The sequence below is a fragment of the Rhamphochromis sp. 'chilingali' genome, assembly GCF_963969265.1.
Source record: "Rhamphochromis sp. 'chilingali' genome assembly, chromosome: 2".
Lineage (NCBI taxonomy): Eukaryota > Metazoa > Chordata > Actinopteri > Cichliformes > Cichlidae > Rhamphochromis > Rhamphochromis sp. 'chilingali'.
The window spans coordinates 66,209,487-66,227,987 of record NC_137930.1 but is presented as its reverse complement, the minus strand read 5'-3'; the positions used below and the strand labels follow the sequence as shown (position 1 = coordinate 66,227,987).

The window sequence follows — 18,501 nt, the reverse complement described above, 5'->3', positions numbered from 1 at the left end:
GGAAGGCCAAATTTCTCACCCCAGTCACCTCTTCCAGCTCATCTGGGGGGACGTAGACCGGTAACTCGAGAGCTTCACTTTTATCCTAAGCTCTCTCTTCTCTCTTGCAAGCTACTCATGAACAACATCCCAAGATACTTAAATCCCTCCACCTGGGACAGTAACTTGTCCATGACCCAGAGTGGCCACTCCACTCTTTTCCAGCTGTGAACCATGGTCTTGGATTGGAGGTGCTAATTCTCATTCATGCTGCTTTGTACTCAGTCACGAACCGCTCCAGTGCAAACTGGAAGCCATCACCTAATGAAGCCAAAACGCTAAAATGAAATCCTGAGGCCACCAAAGTGGAAACCCCCCCACCACCTGGATACAACTAGATATTCTGTCCAGGAAACACCCAACACATCCAGGTTTTTGCTGCAGCCACTGCCTGAGCCGTGTTCCGCTTGGTCTATTGGCACCCAAGAGCTGTTCCTGGAGTCCTACAGGCTAGCCAAGCCTGACAGGCTTCCTTCTTCAGCTTGATACCTCCTTTTACCTCCGGTGTCCACCATTCGGTTTGTTTACCACCAAGGTACAAAACACCTTACAGTTGCAGCTCAGTGCAGCAGCCTCAGCTGTGGAGGTGCTGAACATGGTCTATTCAGACACCCTCACTACACGTTTGGGTGCACCAGGTTTGTCCAGCATTGTTGCCCTATCATATATGTATGTGCTCTTAACCTGAAAGGTATAAATACGGAAGTGTGTGTGCAATAAATGATGGCGCAGAGGAAGGTGTGTCCCTCTGATGTAAAACTCTAAACAACGTGTGTACGGTTTATTCCTCCGTGAGATATGCGAGTAACCCCGGTATTTCTGCCCTAAAAAATGGAACCTCCAACAGGTTATGGGCCCAGAAGGGATGTGGGAAGCCGGTGGAACCGTCTATGCTTCGACGGAGACGAGAGAAACTATGAACTGTGGGAAACAAAGTTCCTGGGATACCTGCGGCTACTTGGGCTAAAGGCTGCCATTCTGAACGAGCCCGGCGAGTCGGAGGAAGAAGACAAGGACTTGGATGAAAAGAATGAAGTAGCTTATGCAGAGCTAATCCAAGTATTGGATGATAGAAGTCTTTCACTCGTGATGAGAGATGCCAAGGATGACGGACGAAAAGCGTTGGAGATTCTGAGAGAGCACTACGCCGGTAAGGGGACACCACGTGTGATTAGCCTGTACACGGAGCTAACGTCGCTACAGAAAACTCCCAGTGAGAGCGTCACAGACTATATGATAAGGGCTGAGACTGCCATTACAGCTCTGAGGAATGCAGAAGAGACATTAAGTGATGGACTGCTTATTGCAATGGTGCTAAAAGGGTTGCCTGAATCTTTCAAGCCGTTTGCCATACATGTAACCCACAGTGACAAAGCAATGACATTTAGTGAATTCAAAGCTAAATTAAGAAGCTACGAGAGCACCGAAAAGGCCACATGTTCTGAAGACAATGTGATGAAGGCAAATAACTGGAAGAAAGAGAGAGACAATGCAGAAATAATATGTTACAGCTGTGGAAAAGAGGGTCATATAGCACGTGAGTGTTACACAAAGACCGAAAGGAAAGAACAAAAAGTGAAGCAGTGGTGCGGTTACTGTAAAAGCTCAACGCATAAGGACAGCGACTGTCGCCGACGAAAGAAGATTACTGCTAAACACGTAACTGATGCAGAAGATCATAGTTTCGCGTTCAAAGCCAAAGACTGTGGAAATCAAGGGCTGAAACAGAGAGGCCTAATGGTTGATACAGGGGCCACTTCTCACATTATTACGGACATTCAGAGATTTAAGAGTTTTGATGAGACATTCACACCTGGAAGACACTTCATGGAATTAGCTGACGGAACGAGGACGAGTGGGGTCGCACTGAAGAGGGGAGATGTGGAGGTCTATCTACAAGACAGCGAGGGACGAAAGGTGAAGGCGACACTGGAGGGAGCACTTTACATTCCCTCTTACCCGCAAGATATCTTCTCGGTTCAGGCGGCAACGGCCAAAGGAGCCTCAGTAACCTTCAAGAAGGGCTGCAACCAGCTTATCCATAAGAACGGGACAAGGTTTAAGATAAGTGAATATGAACGCCTATACTATTTGAACAGTGTTACATCTGATCATTATGTTGACAACGACGAATGCAATGGCTGTCATGATGTAGAAACTTGGCACAAAATCCTCGGCCATTGCAACTATGAAGACTTGGTTAAACTAGAGGACATTACCGAGGGTATGAAAATAAAAGGTAAAGCTAAACATTACCAAGACTGTGAAGTGTGTACAAAAGGCAAATTTATCCAAACCAGGAATAGAGAGCCTGATGAAAGAGCAGAAGAAGCATTAGAGCTAGTGCACACTGACTTAGCTGGACCGATAGAACCAGAAGCTAAAGACGGGTTCAGGTACACGTTAGCATTTACTGATGATTACTCAGGCACAATGTTTGTGTACTTTCTAAAGGCTAAAAGTGACACCGTAAAAGCAACTGAAAAGTTTTTGGCAGACGTCGCCCCCTATGGGCAAGTAAAGAGAATCAGATCAGACAATGGAACTGAATTTACATCTAAAGAGTTTCAGACATTGTTAAATAAAAACACGATAAGGCATGAGACATCAGCGCCGTATTCACCTCATCAGAATGGGACTGCCGAGAGACAATGGCGAACACTTTTTGAAATGGCACGGTGTATGTTGATCGAAAGTAACCTGCCAAAAAGATTATGGACTTATGCTGTTATGACTGCCGCAGTAATTCGTAATAGGTGTTACAACAGACGCACAAAGCAAACCCCTTATTACATGCTGACAGGAAAGAAGCCAGACATGTCGAGGATGGGGATTTTTGGATCAGTTTGCTATGGTTACGGGCACAACAAAAAAAAGTTAGACGCAAGATGTGACGAAGGAGTTTTTGTGGGTTACGATAAAAACAGTCCGTCGTATCTAATCTACTACCCTAAAACAGGACGAGTTCTTAGACATAGGTTGGTCAAGTTCCTCACTAAAAGTGTAGTTGAGCACCAAACCCAGACCACTCAGGTTGATGACAATGGAGATGATGATTTGACTCCAGGGGACATCTTGAAGTACCCCGCTAGAAAGGACAAAACAGGGAATGACCAGAGATCAGATGAAAGTATGATCCTGGAACCTGAAAGTGACATTCAGGACAATGGCATAAATGATGCACAAAACTCAGACAAACAGAGTGATAGAACAGAGTCTGAACGATATCCCAAACGAAACAGGAGAAGGCCAGATTACCTGAAAGACTATGTCCAAACTGCAGAAGACGACCAAACATCACTGACTGTAGATTACTGTTACAGGGTGATGTACGACATACCAAAGACTTTTGAAGAAGCTATGCAGTCATCGAACTCTAAGTGTTGGTCAGATGCTATGGAAGATGAAATAAGATCCTTGAAAGACAATAATACGTTTACTTTAACCACGCTGCCAGAAGGTAAAAATGCAGTGGGGGGGAGATGGGTGTATGTGATAAAAGAGAACCCAAATCAGACTAAAACATTTAAAGCAAGATATGTTGCTAAAGGCTATAGCCAAGTTCAAGGCATTGATTACAAAGAAACCTTTTCGCCGACTGCAGATATGACGTCAGTGCGTACGCTGATGCAATTAGCAGTACAGCACAACTTTAAACTCCATCAAATGGACGTGAAGACTGCTTATTTGCACGCCCCAATCGATTGTGAGGTGTATATGCAGCAACCAGAAGGTTTTGAAGTAAAGTCAGACACAGGTGAAAAACTGGTCTGTAAACTAAACAAATCACTATATGGTTTGAAACAATCTGGCAGGAACTGGAATAAGATGTTACATGACCATTTATGTGAAAAAGGTTACAAACAAAATCCTGTAGACCATTGTGTATATTCCAGACAGACAGCGAGTGAGACAGTGATTCTTATCATCTGGGTTGATGATGTAATCATAGCTGCCAACGGTGAGGACGCTATCAGAAACGTGAAACAAATGTTGGATGAGAAATTTAAAATGAAGGATCTTGGTGAGCTCAAACATTTCTTGGGTATTGACTGTATACAAGAGAACCATGAGATAAGACTAAATCAGACACGGTACATCACAAAAATCCTGGAAAAGTTCAAAATGTCTGACTGTAAGCCACGTTCTACTCCTTGTGAACTCAAAAATGATTTTGGTGCACATGGTGAATCAGTTGATTCAGGAAAATATAGAGAATTAGTGGGCAGTTTGATTTACTTAATGACATGTACAAGACCAGATTTGAGTTGGATAGTGAGCAAACTGTCACAATCCCTGTCTGAGCCAAAAGAGCATCATTGGACAGCAGCAAAACATGTATTACGTTACCTTAAGGGGACACTAAACAAAGAGCTGTGCTATAAAAGGATAGAAGGAAACCTAAATCTTATAGCATACAGCGATGCAGATTGGGCCACAGACTTGAGTGACAGGAGAAGTACAACGGGTTATTGTTTTGTACTATCCAAAAATGGGCCAGTGATCTGCTGGAAAACCAGGAAGCAAGCTACAGTAGCTTTGTCAACGTGCGAGGCAGAGTACATGGCGATGGCCGCCACAGTACAAGAAAGCTTATACCTCTCACAGCTACTTAATGGCATGGACATTAAAAGGCAATATTCACCAGTTACCATTCTTGCAGACAATCAAGGTGCAATTGCATTGTCCAAAAATCCTATAAACCGTCAAAGATGTAAACACATCGATATCAAGTATCACTTTATTAGGTCTGCTATAACTGAGAAGGAAGTACAAGTTAAGTATTGTGCAACAGAAGACATGGTAGCAGACATCATGACTAAGTCTGTAAGTAAAGTGAAAATAGATAAATTTACGCATATTTTGTTTGGAACATAAAACGTTGATATGTGAATATCATGTAAATATGTAATGTATAGTGTTAAGAGCAAGTGGGGGTGTTGCCCTATCATATATGTATGTGCTCTTAACCTGAAAGGTATAAATACGGAAGTGTGTGTGCAATAAATGATGGCGCAGAGGAAGGTGTGTCCCTCTGATGTAAAACTCTAAACAATGTGTGTATGGTTTATTCCTCCGTGAGATATGCGAGTAACCCCGGTATTTCTGCCCTAAAAAATGGAACCTCCAACAAGCATCCTCCCTCCCCACCTGATCCAACTCACCACCAGGTGGTGATCAGTTGGCACTCGAGTGTCCAGAACATACAGCCACAGATCTGATGATACAATAATAAAATTGATTGAAATTTATGTTTGAACATGGTGGGAGGGGTGGACAGACGTGTGGCTATTTGCACAGGCACGCACACGGCTGGAGATCGCTATTCCCCCGCACTCATGGAGAAAAACATGCCTAGTGCTCCTCCGACTCGTGATACGGCAGGACTGTCGTAAAAGCATGTGACGTCATCACCGCAGCAAACAGTAAGAACAAAGTGGAACTTATCGGCAGAAATTAACATTGCACTTATAGCGATGCGATTGAAATATAAGGAGACTTTCGGACAGTAACTGAAGGTAAAATGCAGCTAAACAGTCCTGTTTTAAACCAGGCACTTCCACCTCCGCTCTGCTGCGTCTCAGCCAGCAGCGCTCTGGCAGCAACAGCACTAGAGCCAGAGCAGGGGAGAGTGGAGCTGGAACAAACCAAATGTTATGTCTCAACCAAGTACTGTATGCTTTTTATATTTTTAGCAGTGTGTCACACAAATAGCAAATATTGTCAAAAAAAGGAAGAAATCTTTGGGGGTGCTTTGATTGGGCTAAAATCGCCCCTGGCATAACAGAATAACCACCCCAGCCTGCTGCCTCTCAGCGAGAGCAACTCCAGGCTGTAGTGATGGGAATTCTGGCTCTTTTTAGAGAGCCGGCTCTTTCGGCTCGACTCACTAAAAAGAGCCGGCTCTTTCAGCTCCCAACCGGCTCTTCAGGTTGTTTTGTTGCTTTAATTAATTTATTATTAACAATAATATAAAATTATGCACAAAAGGAATTACTAATGTAAAAAAAAGTGGTTTTATTTATATATGTTTATATATAAAAATATACAGTGACCCCTAGACACAAAACACATACAAACTCCAAAACACATTTCTAGCGTTAACTGAACTTCAAAACAGAGCTACCTAGATCACTTAAATTACACAATTGAAAGCATATGTGTATTGTTTGTGTATTTATACACAAGCATTCATATATGTTCATTTACCTGTTACTACCACACACCAAATCCGGTCGTTGGTACTTGCTGGCTTGTGTAGCCACGAGGTAACAAAAGCTCAACACTGGGCCTAGCATCCTGGAGCACTTCTGTTGTGTTTTGTACGTGTTTTGGAGTTTTTACGTGCTTCAGGGTTTGTACGTGTTTTGAAGTTTGTACGTGCTTCAGGGTTTGTACGTGTTTTGAAGTTTGTACGTGCTTTGTTTGTAGGGGCCACCGTAAATATACTTTTATTTATTCACTCCACATAAAATGTAATAAATAAATCATATAATACAAAAACCAACTAGTCACAGTTCAACTTTTAACTATTTACATTTTCAGCTTTTTCCTTTTAAACAAATTTAAAATGAAACAACACAAAACACTGCAAACCACAACACAATTAAATATAAATTAAAATATGAAAACAAAAAGAAGATGCATATTCTCTGTCATATGGACCTGCATGAATAAACTTTCTGAATCCTTTATCATCCACAACTGAAAAAAGTTGTGGATGATTACTATACCTTTCTAATGTGACGTTGTTGTCCCTGGCTCTCTTTCTCTCTCTCTCCCTCCCGCTCTGTTCCTGTGCTACTGCGAGTGTAACTACCGCCCCTCCCCCCTCTGCCCAGCGCAAAGCACAAGGCTCGCATGTGGAGTGAAGCGGGAAAAAAGTGCGAGAGAGGGTGGGAGAAAGAAAAAGAAAAAACCACGGCTCGCAATAAGGAGCTGGCTCGCGTCGTTCACGTCAAAGATCCGGCTCTAAGAGCCATTTCGTTCGCGACCAACACATCACTACCAGGCTGGAGCCCAGCCCCTCTCCGGGAGGCTGGTTCTAGGGTCCAAGTCATGCTTTGAGGTGAGCCCAACTATATATAGCCGGTATCATTCAATCTCAAGCACTAGCTCAGGCTCTTTCCACAACAGAGGGGTGACATTCCATGTCCCAATACCCTGCGCCCAGCCGTGCCCCATAGGCTAAGGCATGGAACCCCACGCACCCTCTACAGGCATGACTCCAGGGTGGTGTCCCAGTAACCCTATGAAGCGCAGGGTAAACTGTTCCCTTGTTTTTGCACTGACAATAGTTGTCTGAATCGCCCTTCGTCTGGTTCCTCACCCAGGACCAATTTGACATGGGAGACCCTACCAGATTGCAAAAGCCTCCCGACAACATAGGATCCCAACTGACAACTTAGATTCCTGGAACTATGTTGTATGTGTAATTTAAGTAGCTGTGGTAGTGGTGTTTATGGAATTACATGGACCTGTCCCCCATTTTTTATGTTTATGGACCCATTATGATTCACTGAAGTGTTTATAGGACTATTTTGCATCTGTCATTATCTCTCCATTTGAGTGTAGATGGTTCCGCTCATCAACACAGCCATTGATACCCTGATGAAGAATTTGCATGTCTACGCTGAGTCAGGAGAGGCCTTTGATATCCACAGGTAAATACATAAACAATGATGAAAGCCTGAAAGCAGTTTGTCTACTTTACTTCTACTGTATTTTTTCTTTCACTGTTCATATTTCTAAAATTTGATGCTATTTTGCAGATACTTTGGCTACTTTACCATGGATGTTATTGCCAGTGTGGCATTTGCAACTCAGGTGGACTCGCAGAATAACCCAGATGACCCACTTGTCCAACACGCTCAGATGGCCTTCACCAATGATTTCTTCAAGTCTGTCTTGTTACTTTTCTGTGAGTCATTATTATAACACAATTGAATTTCAGATATTTATGTAGGACATTAAAAGAGAAAGTTGATCACAAAGAATTGTAAGAAAGAATTTCAGAAAGGTTAAATAGATGTAGAATATGCCAAAGAAGTATTTAAGCATTTTTGTTGATATACCTGTGTATACAGTTCTCTGCAGATTTGTGTGTTTCTGTCTTTAGTTGCTTTTCCCTCCATCATGGCTCCTCTGTCGAGGTTCATACCCAACAAAAGACGAGACAAGATGAGTCATTTCTTCATTAACAGCATTCACAAAATCATCAAACAGAGAGAGGAGCAGCCTCCTGAGCAGGTGAATCTCAGACTTTCCTAAATCTGTGTGTGGCTTTGAAACTGTCATTTTCCTATCTTTCTTATTTATTTCTTTTACACGTAGAGACGTAGAGACTTCCTTCAGCTGATGTTAGATGCTCGAACCACCGAAGAGTGTGTGTCATTGGAGCGCTTTGACACTTCAAATGACACCGATGAGATCAGTGACAACAACCAGCAGACCCAGTCTTCAGGCAAAGTTCAGGAAAATGACCTTCCTCATTCACAGGAGCCGTCTGTCAGGCGTCCACAGAAAAAGATGATGACTGAGGATGAGATTGTTGGTCAGGCTTTCATCTTCCTCCTGGCAGGCTATGAAACCAGTAGCAGCACTCTGGCGTTCACCTGCTACCTCTTGGCCCTCCACCCTGAATGTCAACTCAGAGTACAGAAAGAGGTGGATGATTTCTACACTAGACATGTGAGTGTTTTACAGTTGGTTCTGATCTATTTTGATTCATGCAGTTGTGGACAGTCATTGATTGTCATGCTGTTTGCTTTGTAGGACTCACCTGATTACACAAATGTGCAGGAGCTGAAGTATTTGGACATGGTTATATGTGAAGCATTACGCCTCTACCCTCCTGGATTCAGGTAAAGAAGGATGTCAATTGGGGCTACAGTGGGGTAGCTTTGGTACCCTGTGATATAGGAAGATTTTCAGCATTGTCCCTTAATTAGCTTTTCATGGGGTATAGCCATAATGCTATCATCCGGAAAACCTTTTTTTTTTTTTTTTTTTTTTTTTTTTTTTTTCTTCTTCTTCTTCTTCTTCTTCTTCTTCTTCTTCTTCTCATCATCATTACTGTTGAAAGATCAAAGATGGGTTCAGCAATGCAGATGTTTTCTGATCTTTTGACATTTGGGTTAAGCTCTGTTCACATTTGGATCCAGATGCATTAAAAATGCTTTTGTAGCTATCATTACGCTTAAACTCTTCTTCTTTGAATGGAGCTATGTACAGAAATAGAGAGCAGGGGAGGCAAGAGAGGCAATGGCAACTATAACTGACAGCAAAAAGCAATAGAGCTTAAAAGTCCAAATAAATTAAGGAAATAACAGTTCTGATAATGATGTTAAATTTATTTTCACTGTTTTCCCCCTTTAGTTTCTCTGGGGGTGGCAGTGGTCAGGGAATTACATAACGTAATAAAGTAAATAAATAAAGTTACAGCTCTTCTGTCGATACTGTGTGTGACCATTCTGTAACTGTGTAATTTTGAAATTTTCCCACTAAGGTTTGCACGAGAAATAGATCATGACTGTGTGGTGAATGGTCAGCAACTTCCTAAAGGAGCAAAACTGGAGATCCCTGCAGGCTTCCTCCATTATGACCCAGAACACTGGCCCGAGCCTGAGAAGTTCATTCCTGAGAGGTGCTTCAGTTCTGTCTGAAACGAGTAAAGAGACTGACTTATGACTGCAGTCAAATGTTGACTTATTAACATGATTTCAGCTGTATATTAACAACATATTAAATATTTTTCTGTACAGTGGTACAAATACATTTTTTGGGTGTGGTAAACACTTTTGTGTAGTGAAATTATCACATCTGCAACCCACAAATACAATCTCAATTCAAAAAGTTGGGACACAGTGTAAAATATAAATAAAAACAATGCATTTATTTACAAATCTTATAAACCCATAATTTATTCAAAATAGAACATTTAAACTGAGATATAGCTTGATTTTGAATTTGTTGGGAGTTGGCACATTGCAGTGTCAGTAGTTAGTAGTATCAGTTAGTAGTATCTCCTCTTTTTAACAACAGTCTGGAAACTGAAGAGACCAGTTGCTGGACTTGGAGTTGCTGGACTTGGATTGAGAGTTTTGCTTTCATGCTCTGCTCTTTCTTTACCACAACGAACCAATGCAGCCTCCACATCTCTTCAGCAGTGGCCCCAATCTGTCTGTCAATTTCCCACTCCATTTTTCCCTCACTTCTGAGGGTCTTCATAAGACCCTCAGATACTTAAACCCCTGCACTTGGGGTAGCAACTCATCCCTGAAAAGAGTAGGCACTCCACCCTTTTCAGCTAAGAACCATGGCCTCCACCTTGGAGTTGTGATTCTCGTTCTTGCCGCTTCATACTCGGCTGGAAACCGCTCCAGTGAGTGCTGGAGACAACCACCAGATGAAGCCAAGAGACCCACATCACCTGCAAATAGCAACGAGGAGATTCAAAGGTCACCAAAATGGGAACTTTCTGTCACATGGCTATGCCTAGAAATTCTTTCCATAAAAACTATGAACAGAACTGTATCATGTAATATTTTTCATGTAGTTAAATATCTCAGTTCAAGATAACAGTAGTTTTATGCCATTGTATAAAGTAGCAAGAGAAATTTGTCTCATTAAGAATGTGGTCTTTTAGTTTCCAATGCTTTTCATTCAACTTTAAAAACAACAACTTGCTGTTGATCCCCAGGTTTACACCAGAGGCCAAGGCCAGTCGACATCCATTCGTATACCTACCATTTGGGGCTGGCCCCCGTAACTGTGTGGGAATGAAGCTCGCCCAGCTTGAAATCAAACTGGCTTTAATGCATCTGTTCCACAACTTCAACATCACTGCTTGCTCTAAGACTGAGGTACGTTTGACTTAGAGCTGCTCAGCAAATCTCATGAATGTTCATTAACAGCCAGTCCTGAAAAAAGATGTTTGTTTTATCGAGGGCACTCTTTTTTTCAGGTTCCTCTTGAGTTGAAGTCGTTAAGCACTCTTGGTCCTAAAAATGGTGTTTGTGTGAAAATTTCCAGAAGGAGCAAGTGAGATTGTCTGCTGACTTCTCTATCGAATGACTGGATCATTTTCACCAGACTGCAAAATAAGTTCAACTGTCTTAGTTCAAGTTAATCCAGTACTTGGGAGATGCTTGAAAAATCACAACATTGAAATATTTTAGATTTGAATGTACTAAATATAATAAGGGATTTACTGCAGATTCATTCAAATGTTTTAGAAAATATTAACTATAATTTTGTGACTGGAACAGTTTGACAATTTACATATCAAATGGAAGGAATGCCACATGAGAAAATATTTCACAAGAAGATTTTCTGTATTGATGCACATATATAAATAGACACTTTATTGCAGTTTTTATGCGCTTGTTGTTTAAAACATTGAATGAATCATTTTTTACAGGAAAGTTGATCCGATTAATCACTCACTGTCTCTTTCAAACAGTGTGAGGAATTGTGACCGGCAGCCTTATGATTTCAGTCCTGATTTTGAGGTTTTCAGTGCTGTCTGTCAGCAAAATAACACAAATAATCAAATGGCTCCATTCCATGATATTTGGCAAAAAGATGGAGCATATGTAAAGGAGGCACATGCTAATTTTGCCACATTAAATCCCGACTGTTATTCACCTGCTTCATCTACTTTTTGTGCAAACGTTGCAAATCAATGGTTTATCCTTAAATTTTAATGGTCAGTGTACTTGATCTGACACCAGTTGAGTTACAAACCACCAGAACACACAAGAAATGAAAATCCTCTGTGTCCCAGTCTAAAGGAGAATTACGCTATATTTGCTGTTACCTGAAATTAAACCCACATTCTGTATATGGTGATCTATCTGTACCAAATACCCAGAAACGACAGGAAAAGACTGTCCAGTACCATCCAGAAAAAAAATCATTGAATATTTTAAATATATTCTGTAAAAGTAACAATGTTATGTTTGGTATTATCATCTTGTGCTTCCGTACGAAATAATTGGGCATGTTTAATATAACAATGTCACAAATGTCTCTCTGGGAAACGCAAGAAGAGCCTTTCCACTCCGGTGCAGATGGGGGCAGTAGACGACGCAGCTTCCTGTGGAGTGACGAGCTGTTGTCAAAAAGAGGAAGACGTGACTATTATATTTACAAAACCTGGGCGAAGGACGAAGAAGGTGAGGTGAGTGTGTGTTTCCCATATGCTGAATGTTGCGGTGTTAATATTATAAAGACACAAGTAATAGACACATGAGCCAGGTGAGGAAACACTATCACAGGGAGCCGTCTGCACCGGGAGCCGGTCACAGACCGCAGCCTCCAGGCTGGGCACACAGCAGGAGGGAGGCAAAGAAGCCCCCCAGCCAGGCTGAGAAGAGCCCCAGCAGCCACGGTCGATCACAGCCCCGGTGCAGAGAGCGCCCTCCGAGGAAACACTGGAGATATGACCTAATAAGAGTATATACAGAATAAAAAAATAAATAAGAATGGGATACAATATAAATATAAATAGAGTAAGAAGGTAAAAAATGAATAAGAATAAAATCAATAAATATTAGGTAAAACCTCAATTAATAATATAAATAGAATAACAGGATAGAATAAATAAGCATAAAATAGATAAACGTTAAGTAAAAGCTAAATTAAAAAGGTGGGTCTTGAGCCTGTTCTTAAAAACATGTACGTTCTCTGCGGCCCTGAGCTCCTCCGGCAGGTTGTTCCACAGACGAGGACCATACCACTGAAAAGCTGCCTCTCCGTGAGTATGTGTCCTGACTTTAGGGACAATCAAAAGGCCAGTATCAGAGGACCTCAGGGTCCGCGAGGGTTCATATGGTAAAAGCAAATCTGAGAGATAAGAAGGCCCAAGACCATTAAGACATTTAAAAACCAATAAAATAACTTTAAAAGTATATTGTAGTGATGGCAGTATACTGTGTATATTTATACTGGCAGTATGGAAAATGATCATTTGGAAATGCTTAAAATGGAAATGATCATTTACTGTGAGGTGAGGTGTGGTTGGGGTGTGGACAGTGGTTGTGCTTTTGTAACGTTGAGGTATGGACAGCTACAGACTGAGGCCTCAGTCCTGCCTGTTCACATTTTATTCAGTAAAAACTACATTTTCACTGCTTTTATGACGTTTTTAGTGGGGAGAACATAGCTAGGATTTAATGATTTAACAAATCTTTTAAATCCTTTGTCCTCCACAATGCTAAATGGCTGGGAGTCCTCAATCACCATGCTAACCAGGTCTTCATCTATTTGAGATTGTTCTCCTGAGGAAAGACAATAAAGACAAAGCACAAATATAAACATCACACACGTAACTTATTACAGCTGTATAATATTGTTATATCATTTAGTAACATTACTGCATGCTATATTATCATGGCATTTGATGGCTCACCTGGTCTTGCTCCACAATCGGTGTTCCCCTTATTCTCATGCAAAGCTCTGTAGTGCCTAAGCATGGATGAGGTGTTGTTGTTATATCCCAGCTCCCTGGCACATAGCAAACACTTCACCTTGTACAAAAGTCAAGACAGCTTAACATAAATTGTATTGCACCATCAGTATTATGAAAATATATCTTCTGTAGAAATTTACATACCTTGTTGGGAGGAATAAGATCAAAATGTTCCCACACAGGGGAGGACATCCTCCTCTTCTTAGCTGGCTCCATTCTCTCCTGACTTTCTCTCCTCACTCTCATAAACCTCCAAACTGTCTCCAAACTCTCACTAACCGCAACTCTCCATCAAACACCTACATTTTTGAATGAAGTCTGAGGGGTTTATATCGCTGTCATATCTCGCGGCAAAGTTCGAACCGCTTCATGAACCAGTCACGTGGTACAGCCGGGCAGCGAGGCTTCGGACGTCATCATTTTCAGCTCCTCCCATAAATGAAGCAAGCCTCGATACGCGCATCGCGGAAACGCCCCCTCAATTAATCGACACAAGCTTTGAAGCCTCGATACAGAACGTCACATCACTAATCTAAAGTATTTATATAAAATGACTTTTACCTTGCTATATAACACTTCTGGTTTCTCTGCTGTGGTGATTTCCGACGTTTCTGTCTGTTTTTATGTCTTATAACTTTACTTCAGTTGGTAAATACACTGTAGGCAAAAAGATTTATGAAGGGGGTATATAATTCTTTTGTTTTAAAGACCTGTTTTGCAAGTATTTTTATGGCTTCCTGTTTTTGTACGTGCATTATATTCAATCTAGTTCTTTTTGTTAACTTAAACCCTTTTTCTTGTTTTTCTGCGCAGGAACTTTCATCTCAGTCTGAGGATAGAAAACAAGATTTTCCAACATGCAGGCTGCAGGTGACTTTTTAAACATGTTCAACATTGAGGTCAGCAGAATATCTGTGACACTCAGCCTCTTCCTCATTTTCCTCGGTCTCCTTTACTGGTGAGTGAACAAATGTTCAGTATTTGTTTATTTATGATGGACAGTCGGACAGTTTTTGGATAATGACACATTTTATGTCAGTTTTCTCTGTACTCCACCACACTTAGCTGGAAATAAAACCTTAGTATGTTTATTTGTGACATATTGTTCTGCTGTGAAAATACAGCAATATATACTATATGTTACATATTATGTATATCCACAGTCACCCATTTTCATAGACTCAAAGGTAATTGGACAATTGACTGATAGGCAGGGGAGGCCTGTTCCCACATTATTTCATGGCAAACTAAGCACTTAAAAGGAGTTAATTATTGAACTTACATTTTGGTCGCTGTTCACATGAACTCTCAATATGAGATGTCAGTGAAGGAAAAAGAAAGTATCATTAGGATAAAAAAATAAAAATAAAACTATCTAAGAGTTAATGAGCTTGATGTTTAATCCTTTCATTCACAACACATCATCACATTTCTGCACTTTTGCCTGTAGGTATTCAGTCCGTCCCTTCTCAGTCCTCTCACGATATGGCATCAAACATCCAAAGCCAGTGCCTTTCTTTGGCAACTTATTCATGTTTCAGCAGGTAAGATACAGTGTAACAAAGGAAGACCAGAGTTACCTTCAACATCTGCTTCATTTTGTGTCAAACTGGGATGGTTTAAAGCAGCGGTCCCCAACCCCTGGGCCTCGGACCGGTACCGGTCCGTGAGTCGTTTGGTACCGGGCCGCGAGAGTTGAGGCTCAGGTGTGAAATGTGTGGTTTTCAGGGTTTTTATTGGTTTTCAGCGTTATTTTGTTATCGTTTTTATCGTTAACTCGGTTTCCCTGGGTCTTTTCATGTGTGTTATGAATAAATCTTCTTTTTTTCGGTACCGGTACTGGTTTTTAGGGGTGCAACGATACTCGTATCGATATTGAACCGTTCGATACAGTGCTTTCGGTTCGGTACGCATATGTATCGAACAATACAAAATTTGTAATTTATTTTATCAACTTTCCTTCTGACGATGATGTCTGTGTTGAGCGCTCAGTGAATCTGCGTTCGACTACTCCGCCTAGGCTGCACTGTCGAGCGCAGATCCACTGAGTGTTCAACACAGACAGCATCGTCAGAAGGAAGAGCGCAGGGCAAGCTAGCGAGACAGAAGTTAAGCTCTCCTTGCAACATGGCAAATTGAACCTCCCCCACCCTCATTCAGATTTGGCGTTTGGAATTATTTTGGTTTTCATGTGACGTATGACCCTGAAGGTAAGCGCGTCATGGACTAAAGTAAAACAGTATGTTGGATGTGCCACGCAATGCTCAATTACATGGGTGGGAACTAGTGTGTTAGCGCAGTTAGCTCGTTAACGTGTTGGCTGTCTAGCCCCACGCAGGGGTAGCTTGTTAACGGAGATTTGCCTTGTTGTGGCGTTAACGTCATTTCAACGAGATTAACGCTGACAGCACTGGTGGGAACACAACGAATATGACTGCACATTTACGCCGACATCATCCTAGTGCAAAGACAAGTGGAAGCAGACAAAAACAACAAGCATGCTACAAACTTTACCCAAGTCATTTAGACAGCCGTTAGCACAGGATTCTCCTTATGGGGACCTGATATGTTTAATATTGTGGCGAGCTCAGACAACGAGGAGACGGAGGTATCGTTTGGTCTTGCTTCCCGTGAGCTAGCCAGGGAGCACAGCCGTTTATTGACATCTGCAGAAGAACACTGCCGCTATGGAACGCCAGGACTGCCATAATGAATTAATTAAATACACCATTAAATAATTAATTAAATGTGGCAATAATTAATTAAAATTGGAATTAATTAATTAAATAAATAGTTATGACACATGTAATTAATTAATTATTGACACATTTAATTAATTATTTATGTATTTCACATTTTAATTAATTATTGACACATTTAATTAATTAATTATTGACACATTTAATTAATTATTTAATGATATATTTATTTATTTCATTTTGGCAGTCCTGGCTCCTGGCTCTCATCTTGAAATAATTTTATCTGTCAGCCTCACCCATCAAACTCAGGGGGCGGGGTTAACGCTGCCCATTAGGGCTGGGTATCGTCACTGATTTCTAGAATCGATTCAATTCCGATTCACAAGGTCCCGAATCGATTCGATCCACGATTCGATTTAATTCGATTTAATTCGATTCGATTCGATTTAAATCTGGGAAATTTTGACAGTCAGAAATATTATAATTCAGATCAGTACATTTACATATTTTTGTATCAATAAAAAGGAAGCTGACACACGCAAGACTTTATCAAAGGTGTGAGCGTCACAGCAGATACCTTTGTGTCAAAGTAGCTGAAGATAAAACACAGAAAAACATGTAGGTGATTTTCCTGGCCTGGGATTTTATAAAAATATTCTGCAGTACATCAAAAACGAAAGAAAACCATTAATCAACATATGAACATTACCTCTGAAGTTACAGCGGTTTTATTAGAGACATGGTTAAGCGTTTTGCATTTTGAATAATTTTAAAAAGTTTAAATTTGTTCAGTATTGAACAGCAGAAATGAGGTTTTCTTTTCGGAAGAATGTAAAAGGGAAAAAAACAGCGGCTGACAGCGCTGTAAACAACAGTAGACTTGTGCGTAACAAGCAAGCGAATAATGAAGAAAGGGAAACTGTTCTTGAAGTACAGAGAGAGAGAGAGAGAGAGAGAGAGCTGTGCATCGCGGTGGAAGCAAAACAGTAAAAGTCAGAGTGAATACATGACGATGTTTATGTGAATCTTCTTTTGCTGCTGGTTCGGTCAATATTGTTTGGAGAGAGATCAAACTAACAGCTTTAGAATCGGCGCATAAAGGGCGTGAACACAAAGCTTGGACCCGCCGACACATCAGAATCAGCAAGCTGTCGGCTTTCAGCCCCGACCGTGTCCTTGCTGTCGGGTGAGAAAGGCGACATCTCACTGATTCTGATCCGCGGGTCGCGCTGTGTGTTTAAGTCTATGTGCAGAATCCGTGTTCCTGCTCTCATTTACTGTCTTAACTGTTTGGTGGTTCTTGAAATTTTGTGAGATGTCACCAGAGATTCTGGCATTTCGGGCAAAATAAATTTATATTAAAAAAATCGATTCAGGATTTTAATGAATCGATTTTACGTTATCCAAGCCGGAATCGATTTTAATCGATGAATCGATTATAAAAACCCACCCCTACTGCCCATGCAGCTTCTCTAACATTTGATTGGTTGCCGTGCAAAGTAAGTCAAAACAGGTCGATCCTAGATAATCGATTGCTTGTGTAGACTTGGGGCAGCCAGGTATCCCAGAATGCAGATCAAATCACAGGCAGCAATGGTGGTGGTGTAGTTTTAAAATACCCCGTTTTTCTGTCACCAGCTACACTTTTAACAGTGTTTTAGCCGCGAATGTCGCAACGTATGTCTGGTCAGGTTGTCAACATAGAACATTTTTGCAAAAGTGCTCAGATGTTTTCAGAGATTTCACTAGCTCTGCTAACAATTAGCATGCAGAGCGCACCGAGGGGGTACGTTAACCGGTTTGTTTACATATTCCACTCTCCGTGTTCCACATGTTGCATTCGCAGATTCTCATTTTCACCGAACGATCGTCTCTTTCCGCCTGGTCTTGTGTCTCTGTGCTTCTGTAACATAAAGAATGAGCTGACATTTTTCTCACGAAACCAGCGATCAGCTCAGCAGACCCTCAGTTTACCTGCATGCATCCTCCTCCTCATCTGTCAGCTGTTTAACACCTGCTGCTAATTCAAGAAACACGCCTACGTTACCTGGTGATAGTCACCGTTTAACTGGGCAGCTGGTGCTCGATATAAAGCAATGTCAGCGCATTTTTCTGCACAAGATAAGTAAATATAGTGTTTTCCCCGAGCGCAGAGCTGCTGGAGCTTGTTTCCTTACAGAGCACTTTATAGGCGAACAGCTTCATCAGCGGCTGATGTCCAATCACCGGCACACAGCTTTGAAACCTCACCTTAGTTTTAGCTCTCAGTGGTTAAACGCTGGACTTCAT

General features: G+C 41.4%; 1 protein-coding gene across 1 annotated transcript in view; it reads left to right on the top strand.

The window, feature by feature from the left end:
• LOC308384983 (uncharacterized protein) overlaps nucleotides 1-15,057 on the top strand; it is a 38,234-nt gene extending 23,177 nt beyond the window's left edge. The window contains exons 19-33 of the mRNA XM_080863693.1: nucleotides 575-677; nucleotides 887-2,435; nucleotides 2,796-3,499; nucleotides 5,594-5,709; nucleotides 7,052-7,108; nucleotides 7,615-7,703; nucleotides 7,812-7,960; nucleotides 8,159-8,289; nucleotides 8,374-8,730; nucleotides 8,815-8,903; nucleotides 9,548-9,685; nucleotides 10,742-10,904; nucleotides 12,090-12,218; nucleotides 14,327-14,471; nucleotides 14,964-15,057. Coding sequence (XP_080719819.1) covers nucleotides 575-677; nucleotides 887-2,435; nucleotides 2,796-3,499; nucleotides 5,594-5,709; nucleotides 7,052-7,108; nucleotides 7,615-7,703; nucleotides 7,812-7,960; nucleotides 8,159-8,289; nucleotides 8,374-8,730; nucleotides 8,815-8,903; nucleotides 9,548-9,685; nucleotides 10,742-10,904; nucleotides 12,090-12,218; nucleotides 14,327-14,395 — 3,843 coding nt within the window. The 3' untranslated portion in view covers nucleotides 14,396-14,471; nucleotides 14,964-15,057. The remainder of the gene's footprint in view (nucleotides 1-574; nucleotides 678-886; nucleotides 2,436-2,795; nucleotides 3,500-5,593; nucleotides 5,710-7,051; nucleotides 7,109-7,614; nucleotides 7,704-7,811; nucleotides 7,961-8,158; nucleotides 8,290-8,373; nucleotides 8,731-8,814; nucleotides 8,904-9,547; nucleotides 9,686-10,741; nucleotides 10,905-12,089; nucleotides 12,219-14,326; nucleotides 14,472-14,963) is intronic.
• The last annotated feature ends 3,444 nt before the right edge of the window (nucleotides 15,058-18,501 follow it).